General features: G+C 40.1%; 1 protein-coding gene across 2 annotated transcripts in view; it reads left to right on the forward strand.

The window, feature by feature from the left end:
* The first annotated feature begins 7,769 nt into the window (after positions 1 to 7,769).
* DOCK8 (dedicator of cytokinesis 8) overlaps positions 7,770 to 21,822 on the forward strand; it is an 88,358-nt gene continuing 74,305 nt past the window's right edge. The window contains exon 1 of one of the 2 annotated variants that reach the window (XM_064641078.1): positions 7,770 to 8,104. In XM_064641078.1, the coding sequence (XP_064497148.1) occupies positions 8,052 to 8,104 (53 nt within the window). In that variant the 5' untranslated portion in view covers positions 7,770 to 8,051. Of the gene's footprint in view, positions 8,105 to 21,288; positions 21,379 to 21,822 lie in introns of those variants that run through there. The other variant, XM_064641079.1, reaches the window with a different exon arrangement.

The following is a 21,822-nucleotide window of genomic DNA, read 5'->3' on the forward strand; positions in this document are numbered from 1 at the left end:
CCCCCTGCGGCGGCCCCGCCCCCGCCGGGCTCTGCCGCGCAGGCGCGTTAGGGGAGCGGGGCGGTGCCAGGAAGAGACATGTCGGCTTAGAGCCCCGGGACGGGCCCCAGTGGGACATGCAGTCCTGCCTCCTTGCTCGAGCACACGGCATGGGATTGCATCCAGACGGTTCTTGGAGATCTCCAGTGAAGGAGAGTCCACAACCTCTCTGGGCAATCTGTTCAGTGCTCGGTCACCCGCACAGCAAAGTTGTTCTTCCTCATGTTTAGGTGGAACTTCCCGTGCATCAGTTTTTGCCCTGTGACTGCTCACCTATTGTTTGCACCACTGAGAAGAGCCGGGCTCCATCCTCTTGGCACTATCCCTTCAGATTCTTGCATACATTACCATGGTCATCTCTATGAGTCACTTTTTCTCCAGGCTGAACACACCCAGCTCTCTCAGCCTTTCCACATAACTGAGGTGCTCCAGTTGCTTAATTATCTTAGTAGGCCTCCACTGGACTTGCTCCAGGAACTCTATGTCTCTCCTGTCCAGAGGAGCCTAGAACTGGACCCAGCACTCCAGATGAGGCCTCACCAGGGCTGAGTAGAGGGGCAGAATCAGCTCCCTTGACCTCATGGCAATGCTCTTCCTAATGCATCCCAAGATACCATTGGCCTTCCAGGCCACAGGGGCACACTGCTGGCTCATGGACAGCTAGTTGACCCCCAGGACACCCAGGTCCTTCTCTGCAGAGCTGCTTTCTGGTAGATCAGCCCCAAGCTTGGTTCAGACACACCAGGAGCGCTGAAGGCACCAGCCCCCGTTTGATTAACAATCCTGGTGCAGGTGCATGCGCTGTCTTTTATCTGTAATCAAATAAAGATAACCAACAAGTTTGCTGGCTTTCTCTGTTCTCCATTAGGGACCATGAGGGGGCACATCCATGTATAAGACATAGCTATTGCTAATTTTAACAGTGTTGTGCATTCCTCAGGTTTTTGGGGGCCATAGGTTTAGCAAATAGGTCACACATCTTCCATTTCTCCGTGTCAGAAGGTGTAAATTTAACAGCATTGTGGGAGGCACAGAGGAGAGATTGGCCTGATGCATGCTGATACGTGCATATGCCCCAAAAACCAGGTGGGGTTCTCTGCTCTCAAAATAAGGTCCAATAGCCCTAGTTTGAGTATTGTTATGGTAATGTATGCTGGGCTTCATCATGTTTGTATGTTTATTGGCTAGTATGGCAGTAAATATACTTAGTATTTATCCTTGACTCTTCATCTACTTGTGTAGGTTAAAATAGTTAATACTGATAATATTTTATGACATTCCACTCTAAATAGTGGAATGTTGGCTTCTACCTTAGTCATTCTAATAACAAGCATGTGAAAGTCTGCTTTAAAAAACTGTAAAAATAACTTTTAAAAATTATAAAATAACTTATTTAATCTATTGATTCAGCTTGTCTTTGGAGATACAACTGCATTTATTCCAACAGAAATACCTATAGCTACATGACTGTGCATATAATAAGTTCAAAAGCAAAGTATTAAAATCTCTATTTGTGGGAGAAATGGGATTTTTTTTTTACATGGGTTGTGGTTGAAATAACTCATGTTGTCCTGCACTATAAAATCTTCTGCCAGCTCTATGTCAGCAGTGGCACCAAGGTGAAACTTTTGAGTTTAGCAAGCTAGCAAGTTTAGGTATCTTTTAGTAAATAATGGTGACTGACAAGAATCAGCTGTGGAGTTCCTGTTCCCTTAACTGGAAGACAGTAAATCTCAATCATTCATTATAGGGTCTAAGTATACAGTCTGTTGATTTCTAGACTTTTAGGTCCAATACATGGTTAAATTTCTCTTTTTGCATTCTTGTTTCAGCCACTCAGGTTATCCTCTTGTATGATACATCCTATTTTAAAGGAAAAATCTGATCAGCTTCTCAAAGCTGTATCTGTTAGAACCCTGCCTGATGGTAGTTTTTCCTGTCTTGGGACTGCACAGCTTTACATAGTTCTGTTATTAAGGAATTGATTATGGAAAATCAGAAGATTTTCACTGCAAGAAGGCTATGGGGTAAAAGAGGAAAAACTCAGGCATTGAGAATGTGCAGTTTGGCATTGCAGAGCATATAAAAAGAAGGGTGTAAGTTGTTTTAAAATTGAGACAAGAAATACTGAAATTTCAGTTACATGTTAGTGAGATGTTGGGTATTGGAAAAGAAAAAGGTGATGAAACCTTTGTCATGGTTCTTTCAGCAGTTCTGCTTTTCATCAGCTCACATAGCACTGTTCAGTATTTTTTCTTTTGAACAAAATTACCTAAAACAAATACTGGGGTTTTGGGCTTCATTTGGTTTCTTTAAAGTTTATATTCAAATACTAGAACTTTGCTATAAGTATTAACTGTCATTTTATTTCTGCTGAACTGTGCAATGAAATCTACTTTGTAAATATAACTATAAAACCTGCATATTTTATTGTGGTGGCAGCTAAAATGAGCATAGCAAACTAAAATCTGGATGGTACAGTTGAAGTGTTTTATGCCAAGATATTTGAAGACAAGACATACAATATCAAAAAACAGTAAAGTGTTGATGGGTACCAGGAAATTGTATTTAATTATTACCTTAGATGGCTGCAATTGAAATAATCTAGTCTCTTCCCAAATACTGGAGGTCTCAGTGCAAGCAAAACCATTTGCTTCAGACTAATTTGGATGACTGACAAAAGAATTTAAGACTTTAGAGGAGAATTGGGGAAAATGGCTTTCACGAGAAAATAAGGAAGAGGATGCATTGAACAGCACTGCAACTTGCTTATTCCTGATACGGTAGCAAGGGGAGCACAATCACATCAAAACAGCAGGAGAGGAAAATCATTGGCATTTCAATATTACGTGGAATATGAGTTTTAAAGCATAATGGCTACGTGAGAAGGAGGTTCCTATATAGTACAATGTACAAAATTCAGAGAAATTTTCCTCAGGGAAAGGAATTGCAAATTCATACAATGATACCAGTTAACCTGCAAAACAATGTGGAAACAGACATGAAGTTAAGTTTTGTGATCTCAAAATATAAGCTGGTAAAGAGAGGCATAACTTCAGTATGATTTGCATACTCCTTAGAGTAAATTTACTTCCTCCTTTTCTGTTATCTGTATTAACTATTCCTTTATTAAACTATTTCTATTTTCTTATCTGTACTTGCATTGACAGTTTCTCGTGACAACTAGACTTTATTTTTCTTTGAAGAATGCAGACAATTCACAAGCCATTTAAGAGAAGAAAGATCTTACTTCAGCCAGTGCACCTGCTTTTTAACACTGCTGCTTTTTAGGACTTATGTGCTCAATATGCTGTTACAATGTGAAACTTAGTAAAACTGACAATATTAGAATAAGGGTATGGCTTACTGTAAAGATTTAAATATCATACATTATCTAGCAAGTTGCCTTGTATTTGAGAAGATGGTGACAGTAAGGGAAAATTTTATTCTGCTTGAGTTTTGTTCACTGTGAAGGTGAACAAAGAAACATTTCTGTTTGAGAAACTGTCTAATGTGAATCTGGCCAGTAACCTTTTTATTCCTCCAGAATAATTTGCACAGACAAATGGACAGTCACATGGACTGTTTTTCCTCTTTTAGAGTTAAGTGTTTCATAAAAAAATCCCAGAAGCCTGAAAAATGATCTAAGTTCCTTTTCTTCTGTTTCACCAACACAAAAATGAAACTTAAACCTAGGAGGTTTTAAGTCTATTTTTTTAAGGGAATTCCTGTATTTCATTGTCAATCTATTTAAAACATTAATAGGAATAATGGAAAATTACACTTATTTTTCTGAGATTTAGCCTACTAAATTTCTTATGATATTTTTTATTTAAAACAGTCTTGAATAAATCACTTAGATTTTACTAGCTACATTATAAAAAATATTGAGAAAACTCCCATGGACCTAACTCAGTTGCTGGTCAAGCATCAAAGGTACATCCTCTGCAAATAAGCAGGTGACTTTTAAAACTTAAGCAGGGCTTTGTTGGGATACAATCCATGAGTATGCTGAGACAGAATGTTGTGTTTAATGATGTGCATGGTGCTATGATAATCTACCATGCAGTAGCATTCTTTGCAGGGATACCACTGCTAATTTTCTCTTTTAAGAAAAAAGATGTTTGGAAATGTATGCCTTAACAGAAAAAAAAAAAAAAAATCCCCTGGTAGGTGGCATGTAGACATGCAAGTTATTGTCTCTTCCAGTGTTTCCTCTACCCCAGCCTGCAAAGTCCTTCAAAACAATACGCAGCAGTAATCTTTCTGCCCAGGCACTCATACCCAACCTGTGCTGTCCTTACCACCACTCAGCTGCTCTCTGTGACTGGGCCTGCAACTCCTCAGCCTGCCCAGGTACAGCAGCCAACTGGCCATGGAACCACCACGTCCAGGTCAGGTGGCAGAAGGAAGACCAAAGCATGGTGAAAGCAATTGAAACCCAAGAGGAATTACAGAGAAGTGTAGCTTTATGACCGATTCTAGGGCTGAAGTGATGCAGTGAGTTTGGGACCATCATTTGGGACACGTGTGTGTGATAGAAGGATGGGGATGAGGAAATGGGGAATGTAAGCATGGTTTCCACTGTATTGCATACAAAACCTACCAACAGCTATTGACATCAAAGCACGCTAATATGGAAAACCATGGCCTGTTCTGAATTGCACTGTTTTCTTTACTTTTGATTTTTTGCTGCCCTCACTGGAACGTGGTTTGATATAATTTTTAAATCTCCTGACTGGAAAGATCTTGTTCTACTTTTTGTTCTAAACGAGTGTTTAGACTTCATTGCCTTGTATTTAGTAGGTTGGTTTGTTGCAGAAATTCAAACAATAGTGTTTGTTGAACAATAAACTGGAGCACTAGTATTGACGATATTTAATTGAATAAGATAGCTTAAAAAAATCATTTCACCAACTTCTCATCTGATAGTATTCCAATAAGTTTAAACCATGTAAACTTTCTTGATAAAATTCTTTCCTTTTTCTTCTTTTTTTTTTCTCTCCGAAAAGGAGTATTTGATGAGTTTTGCTGCTCATATGTTGAAATAGGCTTCTGATAATTCGGTTCATCCAAAAAGATGAAAACATAAAATAATCTAAGTGTTTGTTCTGTTTTTGCTGAATATATGTGCTGGTTTTGGCTATTGGGGGGGGGGGTTGTTTTGGTTTTGTTTGTTTGTTTGTAGAATTAATTTTCTTCATAGTAGTTAGTATGGGGCTGTGTACTGGATTTATGCTGGAAAAAGTGTTGATAACAAGGTCATGTTTTGTTATTGCTGAGCAGCACTTTTCTACTTCTTAACTCACCCCACCAGTGAGGAGGCTGGGACTGCACAAGGGGTTGGGAGGGGACACAGCAGGGATAGCTGACCCCAACTGACCACAGGGATATCCCAGACCATAAGGTATCATGCTCAGCATACAAAGCTGGGGGAAGAAGAAGGAAGGTGGCAGTTGTTCAGAATGATGGCATTTGTCTTCTCAAGTCACCATTACATGTGATGTAGCCCAGCTTTCCTGGGGATGGCTGAACACCCACCTACCCATGGGAAGCAGAGAATTAAGTCCTTGTTTTATTTTGCTTGCATGCGCACCTTTTGCTTTTCCTATTAAACTGTCTTTATCTCAACCCACAGGTTTTCTCACTTCCAATTCTCTCCTCCCCACCCCACCAGGGCAGAGTGCACGGGAAGCTGTGTCAGACTTATTTGCTGGCTGGGGTTAAACCACAACAGTACACTGGCTACATACTAGCCAAAACTATAAAGTTTTGGAAACTACTTTTGTGTGTCTCCTCAGGCATGTTTTCTTGCATGTGGCAAAACATTTTTGAGCAATCTTTTTGTCCATGCTTACCAAGAATGCACGAAACTGCAAAATAACAATTTGATCACTCCTAAATGGATGTATTTGTGCACATTGGTATATTATCTGCATTGCTGCTAGCTCTATTTCTGAGGCAAGATTTAACAATCAAGGAAAGTCCTATTTCATGCCACATGAGCTGCTGAAATGAAGCCCAAACTCTTTTTTATAGCTTCAATAAAAAATGAGGTAATATCTTGCCACAGCCAACAATTATGACATTCAAAAGTTTTCTTGTCACCAATACACACGTCAAATCACAGCTACTAATTTAGCTACAAATCAGTGATTTGTAACTAAGTGATATTTAAATTCAAATTACAAGTAGGTAAGTGGCTTTAGCTTTATCTTGGTGACGTAAAGAAAGGATGGGTGTGGTAGATAAACTCCATGAAATAAAGTGTCCAATTTATTCTTCCCAAAGCAAATATTTGTTAGTTAACAACATTCTATTAATAGTGGGTTTTAATATTTTCTTTCTGAAGTTTCTCTGAAGTATTTTAGGTCTTGTTCTGCTGTAGATCCTTGTGGGGGTTTTCTACAAAAGATACCCATTTTCAACTCTTTTTATTTAATTCTGGGGTTTTTGTTAAGTCTTTTGCCTCTTATGCCTCTCTACACTTTTCTAAGGGCTGTTAGCTACTGCTCTTCCAAGACTCTAGAGGTCAACATTCATATTTGAGACCACACATACTCAATAGTGCTCTAAAGAATAGTCAATCCTACACAGTAAAAGGTAATTGTTAGTCACACGATTTTAGGCCTTCACTCTTTGATAAGCTTCTGTTCCTTGCCTCATATACCGCTGTTTTCCTCTAGATACTCTTCAGTTTACAATGGAGATGTCTGCCTTCCAATAGGTGAATCCTAATGCTGTTGCTACCAAAGCCCAGATGTAAAACATGACAACCTAGAACTGAATTGCTTCCACTACCTCAGAATTCATCTGCAGAAACCATGTTTGGCTTCTGTTTCCCCTTTCAAATTAAGTCTGAGTTCTGCTTATCTGCGGCAGCAGTTAAATCTGCACCGTGGCAGAAAGAAAAATACCAGTTAGGAAATGTCACTTGGTAACCCAACCTCAAGATACTCAATAAAAATGGCCTTTTTAAAAATCTGAGCAGAAAGTGCTAGTGAAGGGAGCAGCAGTGAGGCCAGCTTGGTATCTGATGTTAGTACTGTGAGTTCTTCTTACACACTCATTTGATGTGTAAGAGAAACATACAGTCTGGGTGCACCCGTGTATTGGCAAAATATCGTCCCAGGTAAAGAGCTGACATATATTTACTTCTTACACCTTGCTGTCCCTACCTGCTCGAACAACTCCATCCCTGGGCCAGCGCGGCCGAAGGAAGGACCGTAACTATCTCTCCTGCCTGAAGGGCGGTAGACGCGGTTCTGCCCTGCTCCGAGCAGCCCTACTCAGGCCTACCCTGCCTGATCCTGCTTGGCCCTGCCCGGCGGCCACGCCTGCTCCGCCTGGCAGGACGGGCTGGATCGGCGGCGCCCGGGGGCGGCGCGGGGCCGGTCTGGAGCCCGGCGGTGTCCGCTGCTTCCCCACCTGCCGCAGCAGAGCAGCGCTCGACCTCCGGAAGGGTGTGTGTGTGTATGTGTGTGGGGTGTGGTGGGGTGGAGGCCGAGGTGTCTGACACCCGCACTGCGTTTTCCAAAAGGAAAAGGGCTGGTGGGATGCGTAGGGATTCCCGCAGCTGTGCGCGTCCAGAAGTACACGGCGCCTTCCCTTCCTGACCGTGCCTAAGCACTTGCCTTCCTCGCTGCTTCCCTCCAAAATGCCCACGGGCGGTTCGAAGTTCGCCTGTGTTAAAGAGGGAGGGGACGTTCCTGCTCCCTCCCAGTGCCCGTGGGCAGCCGGCAGGAGCCCCCGGGGCACAGGGTGCGCGGGATGCCGGGTGGGCGCTGCCGGCGGCGGGGCAGACGCGCCGGGGCAGAGCCCTCCCACTCCAGCCGATTTCGGTGAGGAAGGTGAAATGCGGAAGTTGACACCCATAACTGTCAGCAGATCGTCCGGTTTTTAGCCCGGAGCATGCAGTTAAGAAAAATAAATAAATGAAATAAAGCCGTCCTTCGTGCGTACAGCTGGTCTCGGTCCTCGTCGGCAGGCGACACGCGCGGCTACTCGCCCGTATGGCGACGTTACCCGCCGCGGACAGGAGGGCGTTCGCCCTGAAAATCAACAGGTAAGGGGCTTTCACGATTCCTCGCCACTCTTAGCCCCACCAAGGCAGGTGATCAGGTGGCGGGAGTAGGGGCGGAACGGCTCCTTCCCTGGAGACCTCCGGGGCGGGAAGACACCTGCCAGCTCCAGACAGCTGGGCTGGCCAGCCCTCGGGCGGCATCGCTCCGCTGCTGGGCTGCTCCTGCGGGGAGTTGCACCCTCGGGGTGCGCTTCTGCACCAAGGTTTGCTCTGACGAAGCCGGTTGAGGGTCCGTGTCCTCCGACAGGGACATGACTTGCAGTCTCACCCAGGAGTTTGTTCCCCATCTGTTCTGTCTGAGCAAGTCCCTGGAGGGGCTGCTCGCTGGCTATGAGGTGGGGCGTTGGTGTTCCCCCTCCGCAAGAAGTGGCAAAATGATGTGGTCTCTAAATTAGCACTCCTGAGAAAATGAGGACTTTACATAGGGCATCAATACTGCAATGACATACATCCCCGGGTTGTTTCTTTTTCTTTTTTTTTTCTTTTTTTTTTTTTCTTTTTTTTCTTTTTTTCTTTTCATCCTTTCATCTGTGAAAAGAAAAAAATTCCCCGATGACTGAAAATATATCTACCTCCTCCCTTCCCTCCCTAAATCAAATAAATTAGAGCTCAGCTGTTGGAACACCATACTCTTGAAACTAAACTTGCTGTCTCATAGACTTTGGTGTCTTTTCCCAGGGAAGTGTTGACTCTCAGTTGGTCTGTGCTCTGTGGTGGCACTATGAAATCAAGACCATTATTTTGATAGGTTAAAGGAAAAAACAGACCTCCTTTTCAAGAGTCTTGTTATCTTGAGACAAAAACTGTGTTTCCAGGGTGTTGATGTAAGTACCAGGTATCTGAGTTTGCTGACACATAAAAGAACAAATAGCATAATGGTAATATAAACTGAAGATTTGTGAACTGTGCCAGAGAAAAAAGTATGCAGAGAAACTCCACCTCCTCAGCAATTTGTTGGAAGACATGAGGTTTGCAGTCAGAGAGGATAAAATTAGCTCCTCTGTGATGTGCCTTTCCCATGGCAGAATATGCATCAGTGTACCTTTCTGTATCCTTTGGGAGTTATTTTTAAATTTATGGTGGAATATTCACAAGAGTGAGACCTCATATTTGGGAGCTGTCAGATGAACCGTTCACTACAGTATCCCGCCACAATTCCTGATCATTTGGAGACTTGCTTGAACAAAAAGCATAACTAGCTGATATTTAAAGGGTTTGAGTTATTTTCTTTCTTCCTATTTTTAGGGTCAGCTTTCTGGCAGCTTTCCTGAGCTGTGGTGAGGGTCACAAAGCCTTACAAAGTAGTGGAATCATAACAATTAATCCAGCTTCGTTTCACAAAGGCTCACAAAAGTTTTGGTAGTAAGAACTGTTGTGAAATTAAACTACTGTTATAATTTTTTAAATTTCTTTTTCTTTTGAGTTGATAGTGAAATATTCAGTATTTTTCATGGCAAGTTAAATATTGAAATATATTATCAGTGTGTTCTGAATATTATTCCGATTTAACCATATGCCTGTTTATTTTGCAAGTATGAATATTCTCTTTGACACAGTATAGTAGAAGGTAAATATATTTGCTAGCAGAACATGTTTCCCTTTCTTCAAAAGGAGCAGGACATTTTTACGTGACTCTAGTGCAGTTTGTTCCGTAGAGTGATAGATCTTTGCAAGACGCATTTTTAATGTGGTGGTTTAGATTTTTTTTTAAGTAATCTTCAGAATCAGGGGAATAATAGGTCAATGTGTTAGCTTTCTTCCTATACACAAAAGGCTATTTTACAGCTGTAAAATTTTGTTCCTTTCTCTTCAGAGTTCCTGAATCTACTTCTTCAAAATGCAACTCTAAGTGAAAATTGAATGTTACTGGCAAGGCATCATTTACAGGAGTTAGTATATTGCCCGTATAATTACTCTGCATTCCTTACAGATTCGCATGCAAACTCTCCTGGTTTTTTCCTCACCTTTTCTCTTGCCAGTGACTTAACTAAGCTATATACTGTTTTTATGAGGAACAACAGAATTTTAGGCTCTGTTCTGGTTCCTCAGTACATCATTAGCCTGCTAGTTACATAAGTTGTACCCTGTATCTTGGTGAGCCGCGATACATATCTGACCAACCTATGAACTATGCACTATACACTGTTCTGTAAAAAATTAGCAATGATGTAATCCATAATGTGTTAATGGTCTCATCATACTTTAAATTTAGTGTGTGTTATCGATCATGAGCACCAGCATTGCAGATGCTTCAAGAACAGCTGTTGCATGACAAGCAAGACGTTTGTCTAAAGCTAGGTCAAACTTTAAAAACAGGCCTTCAAATGCCTTCAAACTTGTGTATGCAGCCTGCCCACGTAAACATGTCTTCCTATCACTTTATTCTTCCTTCCACCCATCTGATGTCTGTTGCCCCAACCTGTTGCTTCCTGCCTTTTTTAATCCTGCAAAGACTTGCACGTATGTTTTTAATGCACGTATGTGAGTAGTTCCTTCTGTTTTAATAGCATAGCTTTTATGAATAATGATGTTCATCTCATATGTAGAAGTGACGGAACAAACCTTTAGTGTCCCTCAAGTTAGGCAGCTGGAAGTCAGCATGGGGCGTGAAAAAACAGATCTTCCTTGCTGAGTTGAATCCGAGATAGTAATTAGGTATCTGCATTGTGTAATGTAAATGTATCTACTTTCCAATCACAGTATTTGTACCCAGCAATCAGGAAAGTTGAAAAATAATTTTATAAACTGCTGAGAAAAAAAACAAACCGCCATTGCTAGAAGTGTGGGCTCCAACATGTACCAGCTGAGCAGTTTGAGAGACCAGAAAAGATGAGTTTTAATCAGTTTGCCTCAGCTATGTGGTGGGATAAACACAATATTCACGGAAGAGATTTTATATTTATTATTATTTTTATTATTACACTTTAGCTAGTGTAATTTACTATGTTGCTTTTTACATAGATTTTGCAGTAGTACTTATTTGGTTTGACTTCAAGTGAAGAAAATTGTGCTTTAGGCACCTACCTGGGCACTGGTCACCAATGCTGTACATTCAAAACATTTCAACATGCAAATTCCAAAACAGAAAATTATCAAGAACAGCAGTACAGCTCCCTAACATATTTAACTTCCAAACATGTGACTTCTGCAGTTAAAAACCCTCCCAACAGACATACTCCTCGACTGTCTCTATGGACAGCCATTGCCTGCATTTCACAAGTGTTGTGAAACAAATTTTCAACATTTACTTCTATAATTTCATTTCCGTGTTCCTGAAACTGTCCAGTTGCCAAGCAAAATTTTCTTTTCCTGTTCTAGTTTTAAGACATGTACTTAAGGATGAGTTTATATGCATAGATTTATATTAAAAAGAACAATGATCCCACACTACCAATATTAAAGAAAACATTTAGCTAAAGATTTCAAATTTTAAAAAGCTTACATTGAAAGTCAAACTCATACCAAATTCTCAAATTGTGCCATGAATCCTTATTTCTATTAATGATGAACATACATTTAAATTATTTCTACCTGAAATGAAAAGGTGAGCTTAAATATTATATTATACGAAGTTTCAGGTCTGAAGATTCACAAGAAATTACCCTAAATGATAAAGGCTGTTGCAAAGGAGTTAAGTACAGTGCAAGAATTGTCTTGGTGTCAGAACAGGCCATTTCCTATGTACTCTGATAGCAGATTTCTGTTCAGTGCAACCCCCTTACAGGGCTAAGGCCAGCATATTTTGCTTGAATTTCAGTAAAACCCTGGTTATATGGATATAATAAAATGTGAATTATTTATAAGCATTGTCCAGACTCCATTGTATACACCAAGCTATTTCTGTTAATTATTTTTTCTTTTCAAACTTTACATATATTAAATAAGCTGCAGAGAGAACCTCAGTCTTTTGTACGTGTAATAAATTTATGTAGTAAGTATAAAAATCTAGTACACACACATACATGTGTGGAATAGTAGTGGGTTTGTATTTGGTACAAATATTAAATGTAACAGATTAAAGAGAAAAAAGTAAGACGTACATATTTCATATGTTAGGTATAGCAATCTGTTAGTAATAGTTTATAATAAATGGGCCTTTTTCTTAGCCTTCCACAAAAATAAATGAGATTATTTTTTTAAATCCTTTGGAGAATTACATGAAGTTCATGTGCATGGGATATAGAGATCAGGTTTACATCTCAGAACCCTAAAAAGGCTTGGGTTGGAAGGGACCTTCAATGATCACGTAGTTCCAAACCCTTTGCTATTGTAATGGACATCTTTCATTAATCAGATTGTTCAAAGCCCCAACAAGCCTAGGGCATCACAACTTCTCTGGGCCACTTGTTCAAGTGCCTACTCACCCTCACAGTAAAGCATTTCTTCTTAGAATCTAATCTAAACCTACCCACTTTCACTTTAAAGCCTTTCCTCCTTGTGCTATCACTACAGGCCCAAGTAAAAAGCCCCTCCCCATATTTCCTGTAGGTCCCCTTTAGATTCTGGAAGGCTGCTATTGGGTCTTCCCAGAGCCTTCACCTTTCCAGGCTGAACAACCCCAGGTCTCACAGCCCCTCTTCACAGGGGTGCTCCAGCTCTCCTCTGGACTCACTTTACCAGGTCAATTTCCTTTGCTGTTCTGGGGACCCCAAAGCTGGATGCAGCACTCCAGGTGGGATCTTACAAGAACAAAGTAGAGGGGCAGAATCCCCTCCCTCCGCCTGCTGCCCATACTGCTTTTGATGCAACCCAGGATGCTGTTGGCTTTCCAGGCTGTGAGTGCACAGGGCCAGGTCACGTCCAGCTTTTCATTCACCAATACCCTCACTTTCTTCTCTGGATAACTGCTCTCAATCTATTCGTTGCCTGTCTGTACATGTCTTGGGGGTTGACCTGACCTGTTCAGTGCCTTGCACTTGGCATTGTTGAACTTCATTAGGTTCACAAGAACCCGCTTCTCAAGTCTGTCAGGGTCCCTCTCTCTGGGCAGTATCTCTTCCATCATGTGAATCAGCTGCTGCACTCAGCTTGATGTGCCAGTTGAAAAGTAAACCAGCAGGAGTAATTAACACAACTCAAGAGAGATTACAAGTCAGAGTTACAATTTACTAAAAAGATTACAAAAAATACAGTGATACAGAATAAAACTGGTATTAACTCACAAAGACAGATGTATAACCCCACACTGTGGGATAAGAACAGAACGGTGTTTGTCAACCCCTGTGCTCAGCACCACGTGGCCTCCCTGGGTGTAAAGTAAAAGGAAGAGAAACCTCTTGGTCCAGATGATGGTCACAGTTCTGTTGAAGTAATGATCACAATCTTGTTGAGAGTGGCAGTCACAGTCCTGTTGGAGTTCTGATCCTCATCTGGATCTGACGAGTGGTACTAGAAGTCCCAAACCCCCAAGATTATATATGCTCAGGTTCAGGTGGGAATGCCCAGTACCTCCCCCAGAGAGGGGAGTTTCACAATGGGTAATTTAACTCTGTGAGTCATGGGATATTTTTGGAGTCTGATGGTCTAGGTTGTTACAGCTGCCTATTATGCCAGTCCAGTAGTGCCCATTAGCAGAATGACCCCTCAGGCTGAGTGTGAAGGTGCTAACGCCTCTCCAGAGGGAGTTACCACAGTTGAGTCATTAGTGTGAAGACAAAGAAACACTCCTTGCAGAGTTCTTTAACACCCAACTTGTAGCCTGAGCTGTCAGGTGTGCCCTGGGCAGCTGCTGCAAATGATCCATTATTAACAGTCCATCAGAAATGACACAGAGGGTGTAGAATACACAGTTTTGGTTATACCCACATAGTGATAAACTGGTCCAGGCCCCTGTAACCAGAACATCTGCAGGCAAGTCGATGGTGCAGTCCCAGTATCTATGTCATTAATGAAGATATTAATTAATATTGCTCCCTGTACTTACCCTTGAGGAACACCACTCATTACTGGTTTTCGTTTGGACATTGAACCATTCACTGCAGATGAAGCTGTCAAGCAAGTTCTTTCTACTGCTAAGACTCCATCGATCAAATACATGTCTCTCCAATTTAGAGATAAGAAAGTTATGGGGGATCATACAGAAATTCAGGTGGGTAACATCAGTTGCTCTTCCCATGTCACTCCATTGTAGAAGGTCACTAGGGGAATCCAGTACTATTTGTCCCATTTGTTTGAGAATCTTTTAATTTGGCTATAGAAATATTGGAGTATACAGGAATATCACTATAATTTTCTTCACCTTTCATTAGCTTTTATATTCAATTTTATCCAGTTTTTCAGCTGAGTTCAGCATGTGTTTCTTTCCAATTGCCAGAGTGCATATTTTCCATTTCTGGTTTATAGGGATAGATTATAAACTGACCAAAGTATCTGCTTATTTCTTGCACAGATTCATATAATAGTTGAGGTTGGAAGGGATCTCTGGAGGTTATCTTCTTGTCCAACCCTCTGCTCAAGCAGGGTCACTTAGAGCTGGCTGCCTATGACCACATCCAATTGGCTTTGAAGACCTGCGAGGAGTCAGACTCCATAGTCAGTTTCTATGGACAGCTTTTTCCAGGGCTCAGTCACCCTCATGGGAAAAAATGTTTCAGGTGGAACCTCCCATGTCTCAGGTTGTGCCCATTGCCTCTGGTGCTGTCACTGGGAGCCACTGAGAAGAGCCTGTCTTCTTTACTCTGCCCCCTCAGATATTTGTATACATTGATAAGATCTCCCCTGAGCTGAGCCTTCTCTAGGCTGAACAGTCCCAGCTCTCTCAGCCATTCCCCACTGGAGAGGTGCTGTGGTCCCTTCATCACCTTCATCACCCTTGACCAGCCTCTGTCCAGCACATCCATGTCTCTCTTGTGCTAAGGAGTCCAGACTTGGACACAGAACCTAGGCATGTCTCAGCAGCACTGAGCGGAGGGCGGGGATCATCTCCTTGAACCTGCTGTCAGTACTCTGCCTGCTGCACCCCAGGATAACATTTGGCTTCTTTGCCACCATGGCACATTGCTGGCTCATGCTCAACTTCGATGAAGTTGTGGTCTCCTAGGACCAATGTTGTCATGGTCCTCTAGGACCTCTGGGTCCTTTCCTGCAAAGTGGCTTTCCAGCTGGGTGCCCTCCATCATATATTGGTGCATGGGGATGGTCCTGGTGCAGGGCTTTGCACTTGTTGAACTTTGCAAAGTTTCCATCAGTCCATTTCTCTAGCCCTTTGAGGTCCCTCTGAATGGCAGCATGACCCCGTGGTGCATCAACCTCTCCTCCCATTTCTGTGTCATCAGCAAACTTTTTGAGGGTACACTCTGCCCCATCATCCAGATCATTAATGAAGATGTTAATCACGATTGGACCCACTATTGACCCCTGAGGTTTACTGCTATTTAATGGCCTTCATGCCACTGATCATCACTAATGATCACCAGCTCTTTGTGAAGTTTTCAGTCCAACTCATTGTCTGCTCATGCAGCTCATACTTCACCAGCTTTAAATATGATTCCTTTAGACAAATGAAGGACCCAATGTCCTTCGCAGAAAAAGTTACTCCTGTCTTCCTGGCTTACTTCAAGCTGTTTTGTCTTAGCTTGTTACGGCATCACTGTTTTGGTGTCTTCTGGATTTGTATCGAGCAAAGGAATAGATTGTACCTGGCTCTAAAGCAGGTGTAGAGAAGGGAGAGAAGACAGGGAGCTCTGCTCCTTCATATGCTACTTATAAAGGTCAATCCCCACTGATGCCTCTGCAAATGGATGCTTTACTGTCCCTCCCACCTCTGTTTGGAATCAAGGCAATTTGAGTGAGCAGAAGATATAAGGAGGACTTCATACCATGTTTTCATCCCTGCTGTGTCAGTTTACAAGTGCTCAGTACATGTGAATGACTAAATAGCCATTAGAAGTCTCAAATGGCTCTTATTAACCTGTCTCTCATCCTTTTGGACATTTTTACAGGTACTCCTCCACTTCAAGGGAGGGATGTAAACTGCAAAAATAACAACTTTCTAAATCTACCACAAAGTCAAGAATATTAAAGCACGCTAGGGATGGATCCAATCTATTCTAAATAGCTCTAATGTTAATAGAGGAGACTTCTTAATGCCTCTGAGATTATCTTTTTGTTAGCCCTAGAGATAGTTCATTTGCCTTTGCTAGAGTGTTTCCAGTGAGCAGTCAAATTAGATTAAATCTATGTCAGTGCAACACTTCTAAATATGTTTTACATGTTTTGAGCAAACGACAAATTTATGCAATATACATTCGCTGGTCACTGTGTATAATTGAAACCAGTATCAGCTGATTTGCATCTCACATTCTGGCATTGGTAATTATTGCAGTTCAGATCAGCTATATCAAAGCCTGTCTGCATCCTCACAGCCTGTTGAATGGTACCTGAGAGCAAGCTGTGCTGTAGGCCATATGAGCTTGAATGTGTCTAGAAGCCTCAAGAGAGACAATTACATGAAAGGAGGAACACTGCTGCAATATTTCTTGCGGCCTAGGCTCGGGTTGCAAGCTGTCATGTTTTACGCAAGCGCAAAAATAATAAAAAGAAAAACAGATAATGTGCAAAGCCATGTTAGTCTGTGCAGGACTGTCCTTACTTCTAATTCTGACTGGAAACTCTGTGAACATTGCTTCCTTCTCTAGCAGAGTGGATTGTAAATCAGTTACAGGAGTAAGCTGAAGAAGAAAGCAATATCATATATCAAGATTATGCCATAGATTATTACTTCATACTGTTGTTAGAGATTCCTGTATCTCCTCATTTTTCAAAGATAAGGTTATCCAAGATGCTTCTACTACATTTGACATTGTAGTGTCCATCATGAAGATTTAATGCACGGACCTTTCCTTTGGCACACTCTGCAAAAGATTGTAACACTTCCTGCCTAAAATACAACTAACTTTTAGGAAGTAGAAAAGAAACAGCAAGAAAATGCCCTCTTAATTACTTTTCAGAGGATACTAGTGCCTTTGGTTATTCACAGTGACTTACTTTTGGTTTGTATTGCTTACCCCAAATTTATGATTACCCTTTCTGGAGTGGTCTGCCTGCCACACAATCAAGGTGATAGTAGTCACATTTTTAAATAACGAGTTGAAGACAAACAGAGGCCCACCCAGCCATATCTGTGAAAAATTACAAGTGCAGGAAAGATAGGCTCCATAATACAAGTGTACACTTTATCGGCTGGTAGGCAACTGTAGAAACAGTCTTTAGAGAACAGTTGGTCATGCAAGCAGAATACTGCTGTTACAAGTGAGACAGATGTCACTGACAGCTAGGAAGCTCTCTGACTGCATACTGAGTACTTACATAGTGTTCAAAATATAACCATCTATTTTCTATTACAGTTGTTAAAGATTGGTGTTCTGTAGTACTTGCATATCTGTGCAATCACTGGAATCAGACCTGATACATGATTAGAGTAATAAGATTTTTAATTTTTCTCTGGAAGATGGTTGGTGAGCAGGAAATAGACTTTAGGCTCTGAGCAGAAAAGCTGCATTCTAAAATCATTTTATAAGACATTATGTCCCTCCTAGACTTCAGATATCTATGTACATGGTAAAGGTTAGGCCACAATTTAAGATTGTGAAGTTCTTTTTTTTTTTTTTGGCATATGAAACCTGAAGCTTACCAAAGGAAAATGTAGATGCAAATGAGAACCATTTTTATGTCCACCAGGTTCTGTGTATGGACATTTCTTATTTGTCGTTCCAAACAGTTTCCATTTTTGACTATGAAGGGAGAATTAGCAAGAAAGAAATATTTAATGTTGTATTTTATACCTTCTACCATTTTCAGGTTTTAAGGTCATTAAAAATTACAGTTCATGAGCATAGGTCAGTATAATTGTCCTTTTTTTCTGTTCTGACTTGATTTTTTTAAAATTTGATTTGAAAAACACCAGACTATACAGTGGTCTGTAGCAGTAAAAAAAAGGATAGCCTGTGAAAGTGCTTACTGATAACATAATTACACTAAATGCTTGCCATCATGAATTCAGTTACAGAAAAATAATTTTTGTAATTTCTGGACTGATCCAGGCCTAGATCAGCTTTTGGGCCAAGTTCATGCAAAAAGTCCACAATACTTTTCCTCATGACTTTTGTAGAATAATACTTGCATATGATGAATCACAGTTTTCTGAGCTTCAGTAATAATGGCCTGGAGACTTCTTATAAGGGAGTAAGCACACCTGGACTTAATATTAGTAATTTTTCCCCAAAGTCAAGCAAACTGGATTAGGTAAGAGCACATATTATTGCAGTTGTCACATGATTTGAGCTTTACAATCAGTATAGAACCAAAACCTCATGTTTATAAGATTTAGTAAAATGTAGCTTTTCTCCACACTTCAAATTTTCCAGATAAATCATTAAGTGAAATTCAGTTTATAACTTATGATGTAAAATGTTTTACATCATCCAAATATGTTTTTGAGGGTATGTAATATAATTTCTATGAAATATTTGTCATTGTAGTGATAGCCAGCAGATACAAAAATACATTCTTTTTAACAACATAATTGTTAGCATATGCCAGATTCTTTAGACATTCTTATTTTTAAAAGTGTGAGCAAAAGATCCAGCTTTCAAACGTGTCTTAGTTATTGCTCAGGCTCTCACTGAAGTTGAATCAAAATTCCCTGTTCTAGAATCATAAAATCATAGAATCAACTGGGTTGGAAAAGACCTCCAAAATCATCAAATCCAACCCTTGACCCAACACGACTGTGGTTACTAGAAAATAGCAGTATATCTTCACATACTAGCAATTGGGCTAATTTTTCTTCAGGTATAAAGCCTTAGGAAATGATTCTACTTTTGTCAGTTAAACTTACATCTCTTAATAAAAAAAAAAATGTTATTCTAAGAAGTAACTGGAAAAAAAAAAGAAAACAACCCTCATGGATTTCCCTTCACAGAAAGGTCACACTGAAGCTCTGCAAATTTGTGTTCTTAGGAAATGAGGGGCCAAATATTAACAGAAATTAGTTTTCTACTTCTGTCCCATTTGCATTATCTCCTCCTCTGGCTCTTCAAGTACTCGGTATTAAAGACCCATTTGTAAATTTATTGTGAATTTCTTTGAAGTTGACAGCCATGAAAGAGACAAAATAGACTTTTTTTTGATTGATAAAAATACCAACCTTAACCTTGATAAAAAAAATAAAAACAGTCTTATAGGAACAAAAAGAAAAATTTCCTTAGAATAACAGTTACATGGTCTTTATTTTGGTATTTTTTATTGTTGTTATTAATGAAGGCTTTTTTCACTTATTAATAGTTGTTTCTTATGAAAATAAGGCACAAGAACTATTAAACTTTTTATGGGTTTTACAAAATTATCAGCATTACAGTAGCATTTTCTTAGTGAAGCCCTTTGAAGCTCAGATAATACATGTGAGCTGGAAGATAAGTCCTTACATTATTTAGTAATCACCATGTTGTGAATTGGTGGCATAATGCAGACAAAACAAAAATCTAAAAGAGCAAACTGTTTTTTAAACTATTACTTTCAAAGCACAGTATAAAAGGAGGATGGCACATGTATTCAGTGATGGTTTTGAAATTGCCATTATCGTTGTTGCAGAGAATCTAAGCTTTTGGAAGACTTTTAAACAGTTTAGCAAGGAACAAGGGGAAGGGGAAAAAAAAGGAGGGGGGAAAGAAAGCGAAGTTTTGCAATGGAATATAAACGTGGAGAATCATCTAGAGACTTTAGTGGCACATTTGTTAGAAAGCCTTTCTTCAGACATCTTGGTTGAAAGAAAATAATGAGGCACTAATATGAGCTTTAGTACTTCAAGCAGAGTGTTCTGACCAACCACAGAAAATGATCCTCAGATAAACTGAGGTTAATCCCTTCAGAATGAAAGATTTGCATACATATTGCTGTATGCTCATAGATATTAAGGCAGCTGGGACAACAAAAGAATTCTGATGTTTTCACACATTTATCTTCTTTTAGGATGGTTAATTAGCACATGTGAGATATTAATTAGAAAGTTTGTATTGCATATCAGTTTAAGTCTGTAATAGGATGACAGATGAGATTGATTTATACTCTCTGATTTCCAGAGGTACCACTAAACTATCATATGAAACATTACACCTAAAACCACTTTCATTGCAACAGCCAACCACTGCATACGCAGTGTCTTCTCAAATAGTTTTTCCATAGTTTCCATATAGTGAATAAAAAGTGCATAAAAGCATTGTTCATCAGTACCAAATCATAAGTCTTCAGTTTCTCTGCATAGCTAGGATTTAAAAAATTATTTTTATGTGTGCTTATGTCTCTTCCTGAGGGAGAAACAGCAAAACTGAAAGGCATAGAAAACCAGGCACTTAATAAATGTCATACATGACCTGGGACAAAAATAAAAATTGACCTCTTGCCCATTTTACTTTGTAGCAAGTTGTTGACAGCATGATGAACTCAACGATTTCCTCTTCAAGATTTCTTTCTTTGTTCCCGCACCATTTCTTGTAGGAAGATTGTTGTTAAATTTCAACCATCTCAAACAGGATCTTTATTGCTTTAGCTGATACAGTCTTAATGTGGTAGACTCCGAAGCAGGTGTGTGCCTGAGGTCGTACAGCCTGCTGGAGCCATCAAGGAAACAGCAGCGAGTTCAGATCGACCACTGCTGTAAACGGTGACTAACAAAGCAGAGCTCTGGTGCTTTAAGGACTAATTAGAAACTTACAAGAAAAACAGGCAGTTCCACTGGCGGTAAGAAAAGGACTTCTAAACAACATTCCCATATTTGCTAGTTAAAGATCTGGATCATTGCCCAAAACTTTCTGTGTGTTTGCATGTGGGAGTGAAGGAGAGCAGTAGGTAATTGTTGTATTTTTCTCTTCCAGAGCTTTTTTAGTTGCTTGTTTTCAGCTGTAACTGGAGCAGTTTCATCCTAGGGTCAGAAAAAAACCAAAAGTTAGTTGTGAATTTTGTGTGTCAGTGTCAGATGAAAGGGATTGTTCCTCAGGGTAGCCAAGACTGAATATTTTACCTGTTAAGTAAAAGTTTTCACTGTTTTGCTTTATGATTCCGCCATCTGTGTACATTTAAATGTGAATGTTTCTCCATCTTTGGGGATAGTTCTTGTACTCTCTTTTTATTCGGTTTTTTCCCTCTTTCCTTGCTGTCTAATTGTGTATGCAGCTTTTGCAGAAGACAACTCACTGTTCCTCAGTCTGCTGGAAGGGATTGTAAGGTTGTTAAGGATTACACTTCCTGCCTCTCTTCTAATAGTAAGTAACTTTGGAGAATTTCATCCAATAGGCATGGTTTTTTTCTTATGAAGTTTGTGATTTGCAGTTAATAGGTGATCTTTAAAGCTGTTCCCTTTCTCTTTTATTTCTAAATTGCTGCTCTCTGTTTAAATTTTCATATTATATATATATTAACAAAATACCCATTGTGCCTGCTTTTAAACTACATATTTCAAAGACCTATATCATTGAGCAGAATTTCAATGAAACTGCAGAACCAGTTTATGCATTATAAGCATTTATATAATTTTAATTATAGAACCAGCAGTATTCAGCCATAGATCTAACATATGTTAATGGGAGAAAATAAATGGCTGTTTTATTTTCCTTTCCTGATACCTCATCTAGGCCCAACTAATAACCCAAATCTCCAGATTCCCAATCCTTCAATGAGCTCTACCCTGAGAAACATCCCAGAATTTG

Source organism: Pseudopipra pipra, chromosome Z (genome assembly GCF_036250125.1).
Source record: "Pseudopipra pipra isolate bDixPip1 chromosome Z, bDixPip1.hap1, whole genome shotgun sequence".
Taxonomy (NCBI): Eukaryota; Metazoa; Chordata; class Aves; order Passeriformes; family Pipridae; genus Pseudopipra; species Pseudopipra pipra.